We start from the raw sequence: 18,847 nt of genomic DNA on the forward strand, positions 1-18,847 counted from the left end.
GGTGCATTTGGTATATTTTATAATACATGGAAGTGTAAGCTTGCCACCTGATTAAATCCATAGGAAAGAAACTGATGCCAGAACAGCTGACATGTTAATTCTTTCGGACAATTTCAGTAAGCGTACGACTATGGATCATTCTGAAGTCTAAAGTGAGCAGTGCATTGACTGGATGGTAGAACTGTACATTGTCACACATTTTCTGAATGATCCTTTAAGTAGGAAAACATTTTGAAAGTTTCTTTCAAGGCCTCAAGCACTCAATGAAGATGTATTGCTGTCTAATGTAGGTGTAAATATGTACTGGTGTCTATTATTTAATCATGTTTCCATACTGATTGCACCAAGAATGCTGGTTTATGTACATTAAAATCCTTTCAGGACTGTACATTTAAGGTGACAATGTTTTGCATCAGTTTATAGATCCAATTGCTTCTTACACCTATGACACTGAAATAACGTCCTTCCCCCAGCCCCAATATCCTCTAGGGCTCATACTAAATGGTTTCTTCCACAAAAGACATTCCTTGTTCATTTATGTGAGTTTATCTTTTTTTTGTTTCTGTGATATATCAAATGAAGCCTTTTATGCAGGCTCAAATCTTCCCTTGATCTCTCACAAACACATAATAAGTCACTATTACAAAGAAGGATCTCACTCAAGGAGAGGAATATGCAGAAAGCTGCACACCTAAGCTACTGACAATCCTATATAAAGCTGCAAGTTTAAGGCTAGTGACGTAACAACAAACAATGGCAAGTAATTGTAGGACAGTGTCTGTTTTTGACATGGTCACCCCCCACTTTTTGCCTGCTAATCAATGCAATTTTGACTGGAAGTGCACAGGGTTCCTACTAACCAGGTCCCCAGTGCCAGATCTCTTTCCCAGAAATGTACAATTGTTTCCCCAATTGGCAATACCTTTAGAACTTCCTGTAAGTCTCTAGTAAATGGTACCCCTAGTACCTAGAGCAAGGCGCTAAAGAGTATCCCTTAGGACTGCAGCAAAAATTGTGCCACCCTAAGGGACCCCTCGCCAAGCTCAAGCAAACTGCCATTACAGGCTGCGTGTCTTGGTGCATACAAAAGTGAAAACACGAAATGGCACACAGCCTGTGTGCGATGCTAGCAGACACTGCATGCAATATAGGTTAGTCACCCCAACAGCAGGACTTACAGCCCTAAGGCAGGGTGCACTATACTACATGTGTGGACATATCTGCATGGGCAGATATGTCCCTGTGCTGGCCAGTCCAATTACTGCCAGTACACATGATCAGGGAAGCATTTTAAATACATGTTCTGGGCACTGGTCAAAAAACGAGTTCCACAGTTACATGATTGCTTCACTGAAACCAAAGGTGTTGGATACCAAACACTTTGTATTAATAAGCCTACGCTGATTCCAGTGCTGGATTTATTAATAAATGCACCCAGAGGTCACCTTAGAGGTGCCCCTGAAAACATGCCAACTACTTGTGTGCTGACTAACTGGTCCTAGCCAGCCTGCCACCACAGACGAGTTTCTGACCCCCAGGGGTGAGGGCCTTTACTCTCAGGTCAGAAACAAAGCCTGCTCTGGCAGTGAGTGTTTACACCTCCCCCTGACCTGCAAATTGGCATTCCAAGGCAAGGGGGCTTCAAAGAGCCCACCTCCTTTGTTTTGTGAATCTGGCTTCCCTCACAGGACAGGATGCTGACCCCCTAACCCCGGCACCATTTGGCACCTGGACAGGTGAGTGTGTTCACCTTCAGGCTAGTTACACCCTTAAGGTGGGCTACCTGAAGTGAATTTTAGAGTCTGCCATCTTTTTGATGGCAGAATTAGGAACTCTGGGACAGGGTTATGCCCAGTGACTCCAGGGGTCAGTAGGTCATTGGCTACTACCCTAGACTCCCCTAACACTCCTAAATCTAGTATTCAGAGGAGCCCCTGGCACTAGAAAATCAGATCCTGCCGACCCAAAAGAAGAAAAAGGACTGAAGAGCTGCGAAAAGCAACTGAGGAAGAAGCAACTGACTTGGTGCCAAACCTGCCAGCCTGTTTGTCTATTGCTGACAGTTGTGCTAAAGTTCACTCGCTCTGCAAGCTGCGGTGCCTCCAAGAGCCTGGAAGGACTGCCAGAAGTTCTACAAAGACCGATGAACTCCAGTGGAGCAGCAGACCTGTTACCCTGCACCCTGCAGGTACCAACAAACAAACTGTGAGGACTTGAGGACCGAGTAAATCCGATACTGGCCAGTACTACTGCACTCATAGCTCCATGTCAGAGTTGAAGTGGGCCAATGGTGCCTGCTTGGTCCCCCAGCAATCCAGAGAAGAAGCACAACTTGTGTTTGCCAGGAGGGTGCTCCTCCCTGCCACCTGCAGCCTCTGTGTGCAGCCCCTCTTGAAAGTGAGTGTCTCCAGTGAGGAAACCCTGACGCCTCAAAGCACCTCAGCACTCGTCACCCCTGGCCCGTGGAGAAGAGGACCAAAGGTGTCCCCACGTTCCCGAGCATTGCAAGACCCAAGCCCCTCTGTTGGTTCAGCCTGACTGGTCTCCCAGATCAAACTTGCAGCCTTTTGCCACAGATGACTTTCTTATTGAGCCATGAGCATCATTTATTGCACTGTGTGTCTACTGTGGATATCTAACGCTCCTCTCTGATAAGCCTAAGGCTGCTCAACCACACTAACCTCTTGAAGAGCACCGTGGGACTGCTAGAGCAAGTCCCTGTCCACTTATAAGGGACGAACTGGACTCTTTGCACTGTACACCTCTTTTTGGTATACTATACAAAGTCAGCTTCCTACAGCAATTAAATAGTCAATCACATTAATGGGGTCTCTGTAAAATAATAATTTCTTGGCAAAGACGAACATTCCTCAAAGTTTTTAAATGTCAAAATAAAATGGAACATAATATCTACAATCTGGTTGGGATGCAATTGGAGGGTGATAAAGGCTGGTATGGTCATGTGGTGTCGTTATATTATTTGTTTGGTACAGTGAGACTATCATCCAGATACATGGTGTCCAGGACAGTTCGGGGAAAAACTAAAAAAATATGTAATCTGAATTTGGGGATCTCTTTCATAGAAAACAGTTTTTCACACTAAGTGAAGTTAAAGTGCTGCAATGCAAACAGCAAAAAACAGAAGGAGACATTTGTTGAAACATGAGCTTTTTCTTACAGCAGGAACATCTCGGTCAATTATTGTCCTGAAGATTTCCATCCACTGGGTCATGCTTTGATTATTCACTAGCTGAAGTGGCAAGGCATACTGAAAAAGACAAATGAATAGATAATTTTGCACGTGAACTGTATTCGGCACCAAAAATGCTAAATTCCAGCCTATTCACTGATGAGCTTCATGCTAAATAAACATTTTGACAGTGATGAGAAATAATGAAAATAAAATATCCAAAATTACTTTTCTGCAAGCCACAAAACAATTTATTTAGTCAATATTAGTTAGTCACAGAGGACCCAACTATTGCCTCACAGAGAGAATAGGAAGAGTTTATTGTACCCCCTCCCTCAGAATTCTGACAACAATAATTACATCGAACCACTGGCCTAGCTATTAGATAGAGTATTGAGAACGATGGGATGAGGCTTTTGGGAATTAGTGATACAGAACATTTTAAAAGATCACAAGGACACAAACAAAGCAATACTACAGAAACTCTAGTCATGGAGAAATCACAGATGAAAAGGACATGCAGATTTAAAAAGTGCTACAATACCATACAAATGGCAAAAATAACATTTATAGAAGCTAAAGCCTCTAGGATCACTAAAAAATTCATCAGTAGAAATGATGCAACATGCCCAAATAAGAGAAGAAACAACTACCATAGAAGAAACTAGCGCATATTCCCAAGTATACAGCAGTAATATTTACCCAGAAATTAGCATGATTTATCAGTTTATTAGTAAAATGAATTTTGGATGTAGAATAATTTGTCTCCAAATATCAAATTATTTGTTCCAAGTAATACATACACTTTGCTATGACATGTAAGTTTTAATTTTGGATAAAAAAACTCAATTATCGGAAACAAAAACTTGCTTTTTACTTGATTTCCACTCATTTTGTCATAACATGTCATCTATTTATTTTTAAGTATAATCCTGCCTTATGACCCCATATATCATCACTGCATGTAAAGCGTGTCAAATAAGCAATCTCCCTAATTACACCAGTAGGCGCACCTTTATGACAAGGGCACCTTTATGCCTGGATCAAAATTTCCAACATTATGCTAGTGATGAACACCACCATATCAAGGATGAATTACCCTTATGTCGCACATCCGCACCATTATACCATTAAACCATACATGATACCAAGAATTAAGACTCCAAACCAGGACTGGCATTATGCCAGAGGTAGGCATCAGCATGCCAGAAATGGTGGGGGGGGGAGGTGCCATTAGTAACCCAAGATACCAAGGGTAATGTCAGAGGCCACAAGAGAGAAGCACGGTAGAACAAAATGCATCACATACACAGTGGCAGGCAATATGGCCAACCAGCATGTAGCAGTCGCATGGCAACTGGCCAGGTTTCAGACCCTTCTGCACGGTCAAATACATACGCGTGTTTTGCCTTTGGCTGTTTCACTTGCTCTATCAAACCTACACTGGGCCTTGACCTCCGCAGCAACAAAAGGAGCCACTTACACCATTGAGTAACAAGTGCGTTAAGGGAGCACTGGAGCAGTGAAGTAGGATAATTATTGGGGTGGGAGAGTGAACAACCTGTTCTTTCAGCCACCCACGCTACAACTACACTATGGAAGGCTCCACAAGCCATAATCAGGGGCTTCTGGTAGATAGCTGATCACTCCTGGAGCTCTCAGGTTGCATGTATCAAGTCAGATATCCATCGGTCTCACAACCTCTGACGTGAAAATGTGACAGAAGTGTCTGTCTGCTAAGATATTCAGTCGGAGTCATTAAACAATCAGTAAAAATATCAACATTGCTAGACAAACCATCTTTAGCTCCAAAATGTTTACGAGCAATTGCTGACATTCTTTAGTTTGAATGTCCTTGACTATCTGTGTCTGTAAGTGAGCACCACACCTGGAGAGCAACACTTCTGTGATGATTGCTGCTTGTGATGTGAGTCCTAGAAGAACCATCCAAATAGTAGATACTCTTCGTTCTACCGTTACTAGTAGGCTAACAGGAAAATGTAGGACAACATTGGCTAAGCAAAAACAATGAACCCTTAACTGCAGTAGTTCTTCATCTGAATTACTTGAAAACCTTTATTAGTGCTTGCATCCTCCCTCCGACTTGAGGGACAGACCATTGATCCTTGCCTATTTAATTCTGTTCCAAGGATAAACAGGAAGTGAGAAATCTAGGATGCAAAAAGACCAATGAATGCCTTGTTTGATGATGCTGCCTCAGTACATTCACCCAAGGAGAGATTTAAATGGTGCGTAAGACTGCAAAGGTGGGAAACTGCTACTACGGCCTGGTTAAGAAATATTCAGTGGATGGAAAATTGTAGAGCAGCCCCTTGAAATCTGTTGATGCATTATAGTCCTGATTTTGACACAAGAGCGGACTAGATGCCTTTTCCTGAAAATCTTTAGAGAAGTACTTAATATCTTTTGAGGCTTCTTGCTTTTAACCCTGATAATCAAGAACCACATGATTAAGCAATTAATCAATTTGCTTGCTACTCTATTCTATGTTTTTGACAATCAACGAAGTCCAACCATGCAGAAGAAATGGTAATTCTATGTCAGGACCCAGAGGTGAGGATTATGCTATTCTCGCTTCATTTAATAACATAGCAGTCATATCAACTTATTAACAAAAACTTCAGTTCCCTACAACACAGGGAAAATGAAGATCAACAAAGGTAAAGTCCAACATCCAATGGGCACCAGGGAAAGACATCATCCATTCTTGTCCCTCTTCTCTTGCTCTCATTCTTTGCTGCTCCCAGCCGAGTGGAAGCTAAGTAGAGGGACTCCGATCCAAGTTGTTGCTTCATGTGTTTTATGGTGTATTTAAGGAATATTTTCTCCCTTAAAGATTTGGCAGCACTCTGCCTTTCACTTCATAGCAGCCGCAGGAACGGCTCATTGCCCCTTTCGCAGCCAGTTCTAAGCATTTCTGTGCACGGGCGAGGCGCGCAGCAGACTTCTGACTAGATAGTGCACGCCCCTCTCGGTTCATGTCTGTGAGACGCTCCACCTCTCAATGCCTGCGGATTGGACAGTGCATCGGATTTCCCCCGCTTGCCGAGCACCTCTGTCCATGGGGTGCGATTGAATTGGTTGGGCCCTTTAATGCCTGGATCTTAGCGCACTACTAGAAACCACAGACTTCCCGCTGTCAGATCGCTAGAGTGGTAGATCACTTGTCGTCATCCTCCATTCAGGCCTTTTTCCTGGGCCCCCTTCACTTTTGGGCCCTCTAATGGTTAAAAGCGCCTTACCTGCGCTGCAGTCTATGTAATCCCGGTACGTTCCTCTCTCAGAAGAGGCCAAGGAGAAACTCTGTTGGTGGCTCTCCCACATGGAGGCCTAGAACAAGCTGGCCATTTTGTACCACCAACCAGATTTAGTGATTGAATCAGATGTCAGTAGCACGGGTTGGGGCACATGTTGTGGGGAGTTCACCACTAGTGGTGGATAGTCAATTGCAGAACAATCCCTGAATATCAATTGCTTAGAATTGATAGCAGGCTCCTTTGCGGTGAAGTGCTGGACGAAAGATCGGATGCAATGCTACGTTCTTCTGAAAATGGGCAATGTTGCAGCTGTCCGATACATCAACCATCTAGGGGCTACCCAGTCCAGGGCCCTATGGTATCTGTCCAAGAACATTTGGGAGTATTGTCTCGAACATCAAGATTCAGCAAAGGCGGAACACCTCCCAGGGATGGCTAACCAGGTCGCAGATTGGCAATCACAAAATTTCCAGGACACAAGCCTGTGGCAGCTGCTCCCAACCATGTTTCAAGCCTCTCTAGCTGATGAGGCCCCTTCGCCATAGGCCTTCTTGCGTTTAGACTCGATCAACAACTTCCCCGGTACTTCAGTTGGAGGCCAGACCCAGGAGCAGTGGCGACCGACGCTCTCCTTCAGGATCGGTTGATGGAGCAGGGTTATGCTTTCCCCCTTTCGCCATAATAATGAGATTTGCGACCCCAGTGAGCAGGCAGGGGGTAGATCTGGTGATGGTGACCCCGATGTGGAAGTCGTAAGTATGGTTTCCAGTTCTGATGGAACTTTCTTGGGATTTTCCAATACGTCTATCACTAGATCCGTTTGTCCTCAGAAATCCCTCAGAAAATCCTCATCATCTGATGACGAACGGCACCCTCCAGCTTATAGCATGGGGGATTACAGGTCTCGAAGGCAAGTCCCGGGCCTTTCGATAGGTGTAGCAGACCTTCTTTCCTGGGCATTGAAAGACGATACAATCAAACTCTGCCGCTCGGTTTGGTGTCAGCAACAGAGCCTAGATCCCGTGGGGACGGATATTGCCCAGCCCTATTGGCTTCGGCTGGAATGGCCTACAAATCTATCAATACCTTTCAGTCAGCAAATTCCACTCGAAACGATGTGGTCGGAGGCCTTCCTGTCGGGGAGCATCCCCTAGTTAAAAAAAATTGCTATGGGGCATTTGTTTGTTTCACCAGAATCAAGATATTCACTCCTCTGTGAAGTCAACACAGCCCTGGTTCTTTTTTACTTTTGTCCTAGCAATAAGTTCCTTTCCCGTAAACCAATGTCAGCCAAGTAGGCCACTCTATTATGTCTGATCTTGTGTACAAGAGTGTCGGATGTTAGGCCCCTAGACAATACGGGGAGGACCTTTTCCCCGGATGGTGTCACTTTTCATGTTGCTAGACGGTCAAAGTGTAACTTCTGCCTAATTTGGTATCCAGCCTTCTCGGATTCCTCAAAGTTATGTGTGGTCCGATGTATTAAGTTTTACGAAGCCATGACTCACGAACTTCATCCACATGGGGAAAAACAATTGTTGATCGCGATGTGAAAGCCATTTAGGTCGGTCTCGTCCCCGAACATCGCAAGATGGGTTTGATGGGTCAGGCAAGAAGCCGGCATTGATACCAAAGTGTTCAGGGAGCATTCTACCAAAGGAGCTAGGACTTCAAAACGGTTTGCTCTCAGGGCTTGCTTGAAGGATATTTTGAACTCAGAGGACTGGTCTTCGAATTCGACCGTAAGAGGTTTTATTTCCAATCAGTCTCCTCCATTGCAGCTCTGGTGGTGGGTACGCTAGTATAATCCTCTCCTTCGGGTCCTGACATAGAATAAAATATTTCCTAGCTAACATGATGGATAGTTTCAAATCTATGAAGGACACTGAGGTGAGGATTAACCTGCCTGATGGTACATCAGGACCCACCCAAAATGATTGCATCTTATTATGGATACAAGACAATTTTTTGGAGGTTACATTAACAAATATATTACAGTGTGGTTATACTTATTATTTTTTACAGAGTTTTATATAGCGCGAACTTGTATCGAGTATCAGAGCGCTTTACATAGCACCAGTTGCGTTACATGAGGACACACATTCATTTTTGTTAGTTAAGTGATTTGCCCAGAATCACAGGATGTTCAGCGTCATTTCCGAGACTCGAACCCGGTTCCCCAGGTTCCCCAGAATCCCCAGATTCGAGGTCGACCGCCCTAGCCGTTAGGCCAACTTCTCTCCCTATGTATGTTCAGAATCATTGGTCCATTTGTGATGTCTGTATTATTGGTATTAATTTTTACTTGAGATGTCCACATGGATTAAAATTGGTCTGTTGATTATTGCAGAAATTGAGTCTTCTAAACAGGAGTAGGATCTTTCACGGTCAGAATCTGTCGCAGAAAGACAGGGGGCAAGAGTTGAGGGACAAGAATGGATGATGTCACTCCCTAATGCTCATTGAATGTTGGACTTTTTACCTGTGTTGATCTTCATTTTCCCTGTGTTGATGGGAAATTTAGTTTTTGTTGTAATGTGTTGATAAGGCTGCTATGTTATTGAAAGAATAGCATAATCCTCACCTTTGTGTGCTTAAAAGAATTGAAACTTTCTGTTACGTTACCAAGGAAATTTTTCATTCACTTGTATTCTTGGTTCTGCATCATAGTGCTCCTCATTAAAGCAGCCCTTCATCTTCTCAGCAGTTTTACTCCATAAATTTGAAGCTACATCAAGAAGAACTTTTTTGAGAGGCAGCTTCCAGTACAAGGCATCCAGGGATTGGAAATTACTAGACCTTTCAAAGGCACAGATTGCTCTTTTATTACGCTAATACTAGGCCTATCAGTGCTCCTTTTCCCCTCAATGTATTCGGTTTCAGGAAGTAGTTTAATCTTTAAGTGCAGCAGTATAATTTTAAAAAACGTATTGAATGTCTTTGGAGAAGTGAAATTCCCAGAAATAATTTGGCTTGTAATAGGCATTGAGGGTGTTTTATAGCACGGTTTGTGCTGTATTTGCACTTCAGTTTTAAATAGGTATGTGGATTAAGTGTTCTGGGGTTGCTGCATGCAGTGTGGTACTGTTTTAAAGTTTATGACTACCAATGAAGAACATATGATACAGAACAGGGCATGTTCACCTGCAACCAAAATTCCGTCTGCTGCAGAAATATTTCTGGCCTTTTACCTTGGATATTCCTCCAGGATTGGTAGAGAAGTCCAATAGCAGAAATGATGGATTTCAACACATCAAAAATTGGGACAATTTTTATTTTCTAAAAAGGTCGTCATTGATGGGACCCCTGCGGACTCCTTTATTGACTGTTCTTTGCTGGGTAAAGACTTAAATGCAGGGTGACTGACCGCAGGAAGAGTCATCACATATTATTTAGAAGATCTTTGTCAGCGATGAGGGTTTTGTTCACAAAGTCATGGTCAATAAGGACTTAGGGCCATATGTATCAAGTCAAATTGACTTCGCAAACGCCGAAATTCGCAGAATTTCAGCGTTTGCGAATGCAATTTGGACTAATGGTATGCATCAAGCAAATCTGCTTGAGAAATAAGGAATCGCAAAATATGCGATTCCTTATCTTGCGATTGCATTTAAGGAATCGCAAATTTTGCGATTCCTTAAATGCAATGTAAGAAGCTAAAAAAATAGCAAATTGGCCTTAAGGAATCGCAAATTACCACCAACTTCTAGTTGGTGGTAAGTTGCGAATTCCTTTCAAAATGCATATTTTTTCTTTTTTCAAAGTGCCATGTGACGCACATACATGCCCTTAGGGCATGTATGTGCGCCACATGGGCACCCATGCAGTTTTCAGGGGTTCAACAGGGTGTCCTTTGGACGCCCCTGCACCCTTGAAAATATTCACAATTTGCGATTAGCAAATTGCGAATCTCACATTTCCCCTTCATTCCTATGGGCCTCCTGGCCCATAGAAATGAATGGGAAATTATTCCTTAATTGCAATTAGCAATTTGCTAATTGCAATTAAGGGATTTTTAGAAATAGCTAAAAAGAAGCGGATTTCTACATACATACCATTTTGCGATTTCTAAATAGCGATTCCTTAAAAATCGCTAATTAGGAATCGCAAAACGGAATGTTGATACATATGGCCCTTAGTCACTAGTGGGTGGCCTCAACAACCAGATCTCGGGTCTACGGTGCTCCAATCAATGACTTGTCAATTAGGTCAGGCAGTGATAGTGTCTGAGTTTCTGGAAGCACAAGAGCAGACAAGTTACACATCTAGAACAACTTGCCTCTGGCCAGTGACTTTCACCCACTTGTTTCTTTTTTTCAGAAACTACTACTTCTGCTTCTAGAGGGAAGATCTAAAACGTTCTTAAACTACACAAGCATTTGCAATGCAATAGGTCTCGCATTAATTAAGTTTGAGCTATTATTATTGTAAATGGCAATGTTTTTTGCTTTATGCTATAGTTTTCTTATGTACATAAAAAGCTACATATAAAGTATTTGTTGTTAAAATTATTTATGCAGTATTTAAAGGCAAGCATTACCGCCTTCGGGTAAAGTCCGCGCTATATAAAAATGCATAAATACATGAATAAAGAAATACCGCCTTCGGGTAAAGTCTGCGCTATATAAAAATGCATAATTAAATAAATAAATACATACCGCAAAACATCCTCGTTACTCTGCCAGCCTGCGACCAGGAAGTCAGGCAGGCCGGCGCGACACCCGGAAACAGGAAGTAGGAGGGCGGGAGCCTACCCCGCCTCCCACGGAAGAGCCGCAATTGGAGCCGTGTTGGGAGCAGGGAGCACCGGAGCAGGCAGGAGCCTACCCTGCGCCCCGGTGCCGAAGGAGGGAAGAAGAGTCCTGCTGCCGGGCATTGCAGCTGAGGAGAGGAAGCCGGTGAGTGCGTTGCTGAGCGGCGGGCGGGCGGAGGGAGAGGAGCATGTAGGCGCGGGGGGGAGGCGGCCTGTGTATGTGTGTGTATGTGTGTGCGTGCGTGTGTGTATGTGTCTTGGAGTGCGTGTGTGTGACAGTGAGGGAGGGGGTGTGTGTGTGAGCGAGTGTCTGTCTGCGACGTGTGTGTGTGTGTGTGTGTCTGTGTCTATGCATGCATGCGCGGTAGGCTGGGAGGGCGGCGCATGCGCAGTAGGCTGGGAGGGCGGCGCAGGACGGAACGTGCGCGTTCGCGCAGCCAAATCCGACTGCTAAAAATCGTGCCAGTTTTTTGTCCCTCATTCCCCGGCATCAGACAGCTATAGAGTCTCTGTCCCTGTTCCAGGGCGAGACCTAAAAAGGATAGAGGCAGAACTCTATTAATAACTCCTCTGTGAAGGTGCTGCCATGGCATATCTTAAAATTCTTAGAAAAGAAATGTTGGAATGTTTGAAAATGTCAGATTCTGCCAGTATGTGGTGAGGGTAAAGGCAACAAATGTACACTCAGTATGGAACAAAACAAATTTTCCAATCCGTAAGATTCACATTCACTTATGAACAGAGACGTATTAAGGCATGGGAAAAGTGGGAAATTGCTACGGTCCCCCACTTTCTAGAGATATTAGTAAAGTAAATGGACAGTCAAAATTCATGCCATAACAACATTGCTCATAAAAAACAACTTATATTTTTAATTTATCAGACTCGAAGCCGGCTCTAACAACAGCAAATAACACTACAACATTGTTAAGGAGTTCTTCAATCCCGCAGCTGCCAACATCATCATCCCATCCCAAGCGCTCTGCAATGGCCTTTCAAACTTCTTCGAACAGAAGACTACCAGGATCTACAGCACATTCGACCTACCGCAGACCGATACGAACTGCCCGACCAGCCTGACACCTCCTTCATTGCCAAACAGCAGCTAAGTAACTGGAAGCCCATCTCAAACGAAGAAATCACTAACCTGAGGAATACCAACCACTCAGGAGCCCCCTCAGACCCTTGTCCCGACTTCATATACAACCTTGGAAAAACCATCATCTTCCCCGCGCTCACTACTATCATCAACACCTCCATAATCACCGTCGCCTTCCAGTCTAGCTGGAAAAATGCAGTTATCAACGCACTACTGAAGAAACCAACAACGGACCCAAACACCCTCAGCAGCTCCTCCCTTTTCGAGCTAAAGTAATTGAGAATGCCTTCAACAGTCAACTAGCAGAACACCTAGTACTCCACCTCCTAGAAAGTTCTCAATCAGGCTTTCACACCAACTACAGCCACGACAGCCCTCACTGCAGCCACTGTTGACATCATAAATATCCTCAACTGAGGTGAAACAGCCGCACTCATTCGCCTCAAACTCTCTGCAGCTTTCGAAACAGTCTCCACAAGTCACTCATCAGAAAGCTTTAGAACGTGGGTATCTGCAGACCGGCCCTCAAGTGGATGTCCTCCTTCCTCACGGACAGGAGTCCAAATGTTAGACTTTTAGCCCTACACTTCAGAACCCAAGAAACACATCTGCGAAGCAACACTCTTCAACGTAGACATGACGCCCCTCGCAGACATCATCAGAGCCTACAGACTCAACATAGTATCCAACGCCGATGACACACAGCTCATCTTCTCCCTCACTGACTCAACCAACACCGTCAAAGCAAACGTTGCCAACAGCATGAGTAACGTCGCTGCCTGGATGACAAACAACTGCCAGCAGTTTGACACAGACAAAACCTAAGTCCTTATCTTCGGCAACAACCACTCCCCATGGGACGCCTCTTGGTGGCCCTCCAAAACTGGCACATCACACCAATGTGAACCATGCCAAGTACCTCAGAATCATCCTGGAAACCAACCACTCCATGAGCAGACAGATCAACGCCTTCACTTCATCATACATCCACATCCTATGAATGCTATGCAAGATTTTCAAGTGAATCCTACTGAACTTCAGACAAACTGTCACCCAGGCTCTTAAAACAAATAAACTTGACTAAGGAAACTCCCTCTAGACTGGAATCTCAGCCCATGTCCTACTTCAACTCCAAGCCACCCAGAAAGCTGCCACTCATCCTGAACAACCCACGAAGTTACCACATCTCTCCACACCTCAACAATCTCCACTGGCTACGAGTCCAGAGAAGATGTACGTTCAAACTACTCACCCACACCTACAAAGCTCTCCACAACACCGGTCCAGCTTACCTCAACCACCACCTAAACTTCTTCAAACCCACCAGGCACCTTCAATCTAATTCCCAGGCATAATTTCACCTCCCTCCCATCTAGTTAACCAGAAGCGGAGGACGCTCCTTTTCATACCTCACAGCCAAGACCTGGAACTGGCTCCCGAAACACCTCAGATCCTCCCACATGAACTTATGAATGAACCTCAAGACATGGCTGTTCTAAACGAAATAGGCATCTCCTCCTCCTCCCCTCAAGCCTGCCCAGCTCAGTGCCTGGTTACCCTAACCGGAAATTAGCTGCACTTTACAAATTCACATAGCAATTTCACATCAGAGCATGCTTACCAAAATCATAGAGCCACATTAATTAAGGATTTGTTCCAGAGAAAAGACACACAAAGTAACGCAAAGGGGCGCAAAGTCTTGCATGGGTATTTACATTCCAGCGCAAGTTAATTTTGCACTGAGAAGGTGCCCTTTTTCCAGAGCAAATAGTGCTGTGCTCTGCACATCTTGCGTCATGGAGCGTTAGTTGAGTGGATTAACGCAAGTACCTATAGTTCTTTTTTAAGTTTGATGTAAAGCCTAATCTAAAGATAGCCAGACTGGGCTTTGCAACAAAATTAAAGTCTTGTTAATGCAGGTGCTAACATGGAGAACAGTTTTCCTTTCTGCAAACATTCAACACATTGGATGTGTGCTGTACTGTACAGCAGGTATATAGTGTGTGCCATGTTTAAGAATGTGTCTAGGCATGGGATTTTGTATTGAAAGGGTATGCTTTCAGTACAAATCCTGTGCTTAACAGTACACAAATACATCACTTTGCATCATGGTGCAAAGGTTGTGCGCTAGCATAAGGATAATGAGAAGCAGCAGATCTTTTTAATAATATGTCACAGGGCAGCTTTCTCTACCTTGCACAATTAGCACAGCAACTTTGGTTGCTGCCCTGAGTTACGCAAAAATATAATCTGACCCTAGGTGTGCATGTAAGACAGCCCAGCCTTAACCAATGCACTCCCAGGCAGTTGTTGGCTTTTCTCAGGCTCTATACTCTTTCCTTCACTTATGTAAATATCATACACCTTTCTGGCTACTTCAACTACTATTTCTCTAATTCGTTCTCTATCATCAGCTCCTTTGCGTCTCTCTCTCTCTCTCTCTCTCACACACAAACACATCTCTCTCTCTGGACCATATTCTCCATTTCAACTCATCCCCACTAAAACTATCGCTCTCAACCTCTTACTCTATACCTCACCATAACATCCTTTTTTTTTATATCTCAAAACTCTCTACCTCTTTATAAGCCTCACCTCTCTCTCTTTTTCACGTCTCTTAACTTCCTTTGCTCTTTGCCAAACTTCTTTCTATCCTTCACCTCTCTCTCTACCCCTTTCTCTATTCCTCACTACGTTTTACCTGCCCGTTTTTTTAAACCTCTTCTCAATTTCTTTTTCCCTGTATCTTTAGTTACTGTTCTTCCTCGTCTGTCTAAGCCTACCTCTCGCTGCCTTTACCTTTCTCTAATTTACCTTCTGCTACATTATCTATCTCTCTCTACCTCACCCCTCTACATTTCCTTCTCCTTCTCCCTATCTCTAACTCTCTCTATCTCCCTCTAAAACCGTACCGATTTCTCTGCCTCTCTTTCTCTAGCAACATCTCTCTACCTCTCCTTATCTTTCCTTCTGGCTGCCTCACCTTTCTTTATTTACTTTACTTCTCTCCCTACATCATATATCACTCTAGGTCATCTTTAGCTCTACCTTCTTCTATCTCTACTTCACTTCTCTCACTATATTGATCTCTATGTCGCTGTACATCTCTAGCATTCTTCCTAACTCCATTTCCCTTACTCAGCAGGGTCACATGTAACTGTCTAGCCAGAGAAGTGCACACATATAAAGAGGAAAAGAGGTACAAGGTATGGGAAGAGAAATTAGGAGAAAGTTATCAGGTGTTTATCAATGGAATAGTAAACTTCTCACGACATAGCTTTGATTTTATCCGTTGCAGCAACAACACCATTAGTTAAAGGGGATATATTTGAGATTACAAATATTCAGAAATTAAAGTTACAATTTAAAGGGCTATGTGCACATGTCTAATACTATGCACTAGTTCACTAAACTTATAACAAGTCACCCTTAGTGTGTTTTCTTACTTTATAAGTAACAAGTAGGTAAGGCACTGAATTCCACGTATAAAGTTGTGGTTGCAAGTAAAAAATCTAACTCAAAACAAAATGTCTTTATCAATGCTTGTTTGAGCTTTATTTATTTATATTTGGCTAGTTATGTGCAGACTGTCTTCCAGTCCCCCCCGCTTCGGAGGGTTTACATATAATTCAAAATTGTTTGGAATCACAATAACTTGAATGAGCATAAAAGAGGCAATACTTTCAAAGTTACTGCAAACGGGGGGGAAGGGAATGAGTGGATGGGGTAGATGCAAAATAGATCTTGCCATTGGCCCCACAAATCCTTAAAATCCCACTACTTATGTAGGTTCCTTTCTTTTGCTGTTCTGTCATAATGTTATCACTATCAAAGGAGACCTTGGACACTCACCCCAGGAATTTAGCCTATAGGTAGAAGGTCTCACGACATTGCTGCATGAAGGTGTTAGAATGTGCAGGAATCCCAAACACATCATAGAAACCTTCAGTAGAATAGGTTTTCCAAGAAATATGGTTTTTCTGCAGTCATTTCATCAGCATTATCTATTAAACTTGTTTTACACACCTTGTCCACAGAACCTAAATACAGCCTCCAGGAGGGGAAACGAAGCCTACATGGTTCAATGGCTGGAAAACAGACTAGAGAAACAATAAGATGTATTTGTTAAAATAGTACAATAATTGTTAATTGAATTGCAATGTTAATGTATGTACACAGAGGATTGCCAGCTTATGTTATGTTTATTTGTAAAGCCCACTATCACCTGCGAAGGTATTCTGGCGCTGAGCTGGTGTGTGTGCCTAGCCCTGCCTATGGTATGTTGGTTAATCGAAAAGCCAGATCTTCCCCTTCTTGCGAATTCAAGAAGAGAAAAGGAGGTTCTGATGTGTGATGGGAGGGGGTTCCATGCTTTAGGTGCAATGTAAGAGAATGCACATCCTCCTGATCTGGTTCTGTGTGTGTGGGATGTGTGAGCGAAGGAGTCCTGAGGATCAGAGCTGTCTGAGTGGTTGGTGGAAGGAGATGCAAATGTTTAAGTAGGTGCCGCCTACGTTGTGTAGTGCCTTGAATGGGTGTGTGAGGAGTTTCAAATGAGTGCTTTTGTGTATCAGGAGCCAGGGGAGCTCTCGGAGTTGTGGTGTGATCTGAGTTCTGTGTGAGAGGATGGCTCTGGCTGCTGAGTTCTGCAAGGCTTTTAGTCTTCAAGTGAGATGCTTGGTGATCTCGACTTAGAGGGTGTTCCTGTTGTCCAACTTGCTGGAGACTAAGGCATGAGTGACAGTTGCCTAGTGTTGCTTGAGAACCATTTCAAACTCTTTTTCAGCATCTTTAGGTTGCGGAACCAGGATGCTGGGATGGCGCTGACTTGTGCAGTCATGTCCAGTTTGCTGATTGATGATTATTCTGAGGTTCCTGGTGTGTGTGCTGTGTGAGTACAAGTTCAAGTTCAGCCGGCTACCAGTTAAAGTCACACAGTGAGGTGTTCTTGCTGAAGGGCACTCTTTCGGTATTTTCGGTGTTGAGCTTGAGACAGTTAGCTTTCATCCAGCTGACAAGTACGGGTTTGCAAGCAGTGAACTTGTTTCTTGTTTTGGGGGTCTTATCCAAGAGGAAGAGCATGAGTTGCCTGTAGTCGGCCTAGGAGAGTATGTTGAATTTGTGTGCGCAGCGAACGTTGGCCAGAGGATTCATGTATGTGCTGAAGAGGGTGAACCTTGAGGCATTCCACATATGAGTTTGAAGGCTTCCAAGGACTAAGGTGCCGGGCTGACAGCCTGTGTTCTATCCATTAACAAGGATCAGATCCAGCAGACAGCAGGACCCTGGATGCCAATCCTGTGAAGGTGCCCGATCAGGATGGGTGTGAAACCGTGTCAAATTCTGCAGAGAGGTCCATGAGAAAGGGGGCTGCTGTATCTCGTCGGTCGCGCCGGTGTCATCTGTGGAGGCAGTGAGAGTTGTTTATCTGTGGTTCGGCCTGAATTTGGACTGCGTGGAGTCGAGGAGCTGGTGTTTGCTGAGGTGACGGTTGAGTTGTTTCTCTAAGACCTTCGCTGGGTATGGTAGGAGGGAGATGGATCTGTAGTTGGAAAGTGTTGGTAAGTCAGCAGATGGTTTCTTGAGCAGGGGCAAGATGGTGGCATGTTTCTAGGTGTCCAAGAATGTGACCGAGCCGATGGAGATGTTGAGGATGAGTGTTAGTGCTGTGCTAATCTGTAGGAGTCCTATGGTTGAAGGTGTGATGGGGTCATATGGGGACCAGTATAGATAATTTTGATGGTAGCAGCAATTTCAAAGGTCGGGACGGCAGACTGCAAGGTCAGGGTTTGTTCTGCAGCCGTCATGGGAGGTTAAGTTGCGATGGTGACAGGATCCGGTTGGGGATCAAAGATGCTGTATGTACAGGTGATTTTGTTACAGAAGAATTCAGAGCTTGCTGTAGAGGTCTTGTGAGGGAGGTATGTTGCTGGAGGCACAGTGAAATCTGTGATGACAGCGATGAATTCCTTGCTGCTATTAGAGACAGCGTCAATGCGAACTTCAAGAGCTGTGCGATTGGTGTTCCTTGTCTGCTGGTGGCAGCATCTTAGTGAAGAAATGAAGATGTCATTACCTGTGCTGTCAAGACTTATTCTCCGTAGGGGCTCTAGTTGCTTGCAGTGGCGTTCATCAGCTCGGTTCCTCTGTGTACCAACTGGCCTGTGGTTGGGCTCTTGCCATTAGGATGTGCTTGCAGGAAACAAGGATGCTGGTGCATGTGGAAATCCAGCTGTTGTGTGCATGCAGATACACGTAGAGGGCGGAAGCCTATTCCTCTTCTGTGAAGCTTTTTCAGATGCGGTGGGAGGGTCCAGTGTTGGTATGTCTGTTTTGGGTCAAGACAGCAATCTTATCCTGAAACTAACAAGCAAGTGGTGTGTCTAGGTCATAGTTGTTGGCTTGTCGACTGTGATGTTGCTGATTGAGGAGAAAATCGAGTCCAATAGGTGTGAGTGCGTCCGGTAATATACTGGGAGACCAATGTTTGAGGTTTTCTAGTAGGTCTGCAGGGGTTGGGTCGGTGC

The 18,847-nt window shown here is 44.2% G+C and overlaps 1 protein-coding gene across 1 annotated transcript in view; it reads right to left on the bottom strand.

The window, feature by feature from the left end:
* Window positions 1–18,847, bottom strand: part of IPO8 (importin 8) — a 737,162-nt gene that overhangs the window by 599,602 nt on the left and 118,713 nt on the right. Inside the window, exon 6 of the mRNA XM_078673765.1 lies at window positions 3,179–3,268. Coding sequence (XP_078529891.1) covers window positions 3,179–3,268 — 90 coding nt within the window. The remainder of the gene's footprint in view (window positions 1–3,178; window positions 3,269–18,847) is intronic.

Source organism: Lissotriton helveticus, chromosome 1_1, assembly GCF_964261635.1.
Source record: "Lissotriton helveticus chromosome 1_1, aLisHel1.1, whole genome shotgun sequence".
Taxonomy (NCBI): Eukaryota; Metazoa; Chordata; class Amphibia; order Caudata; family Salamandridae; genus Lissotriton; species Lissotriton helveticus.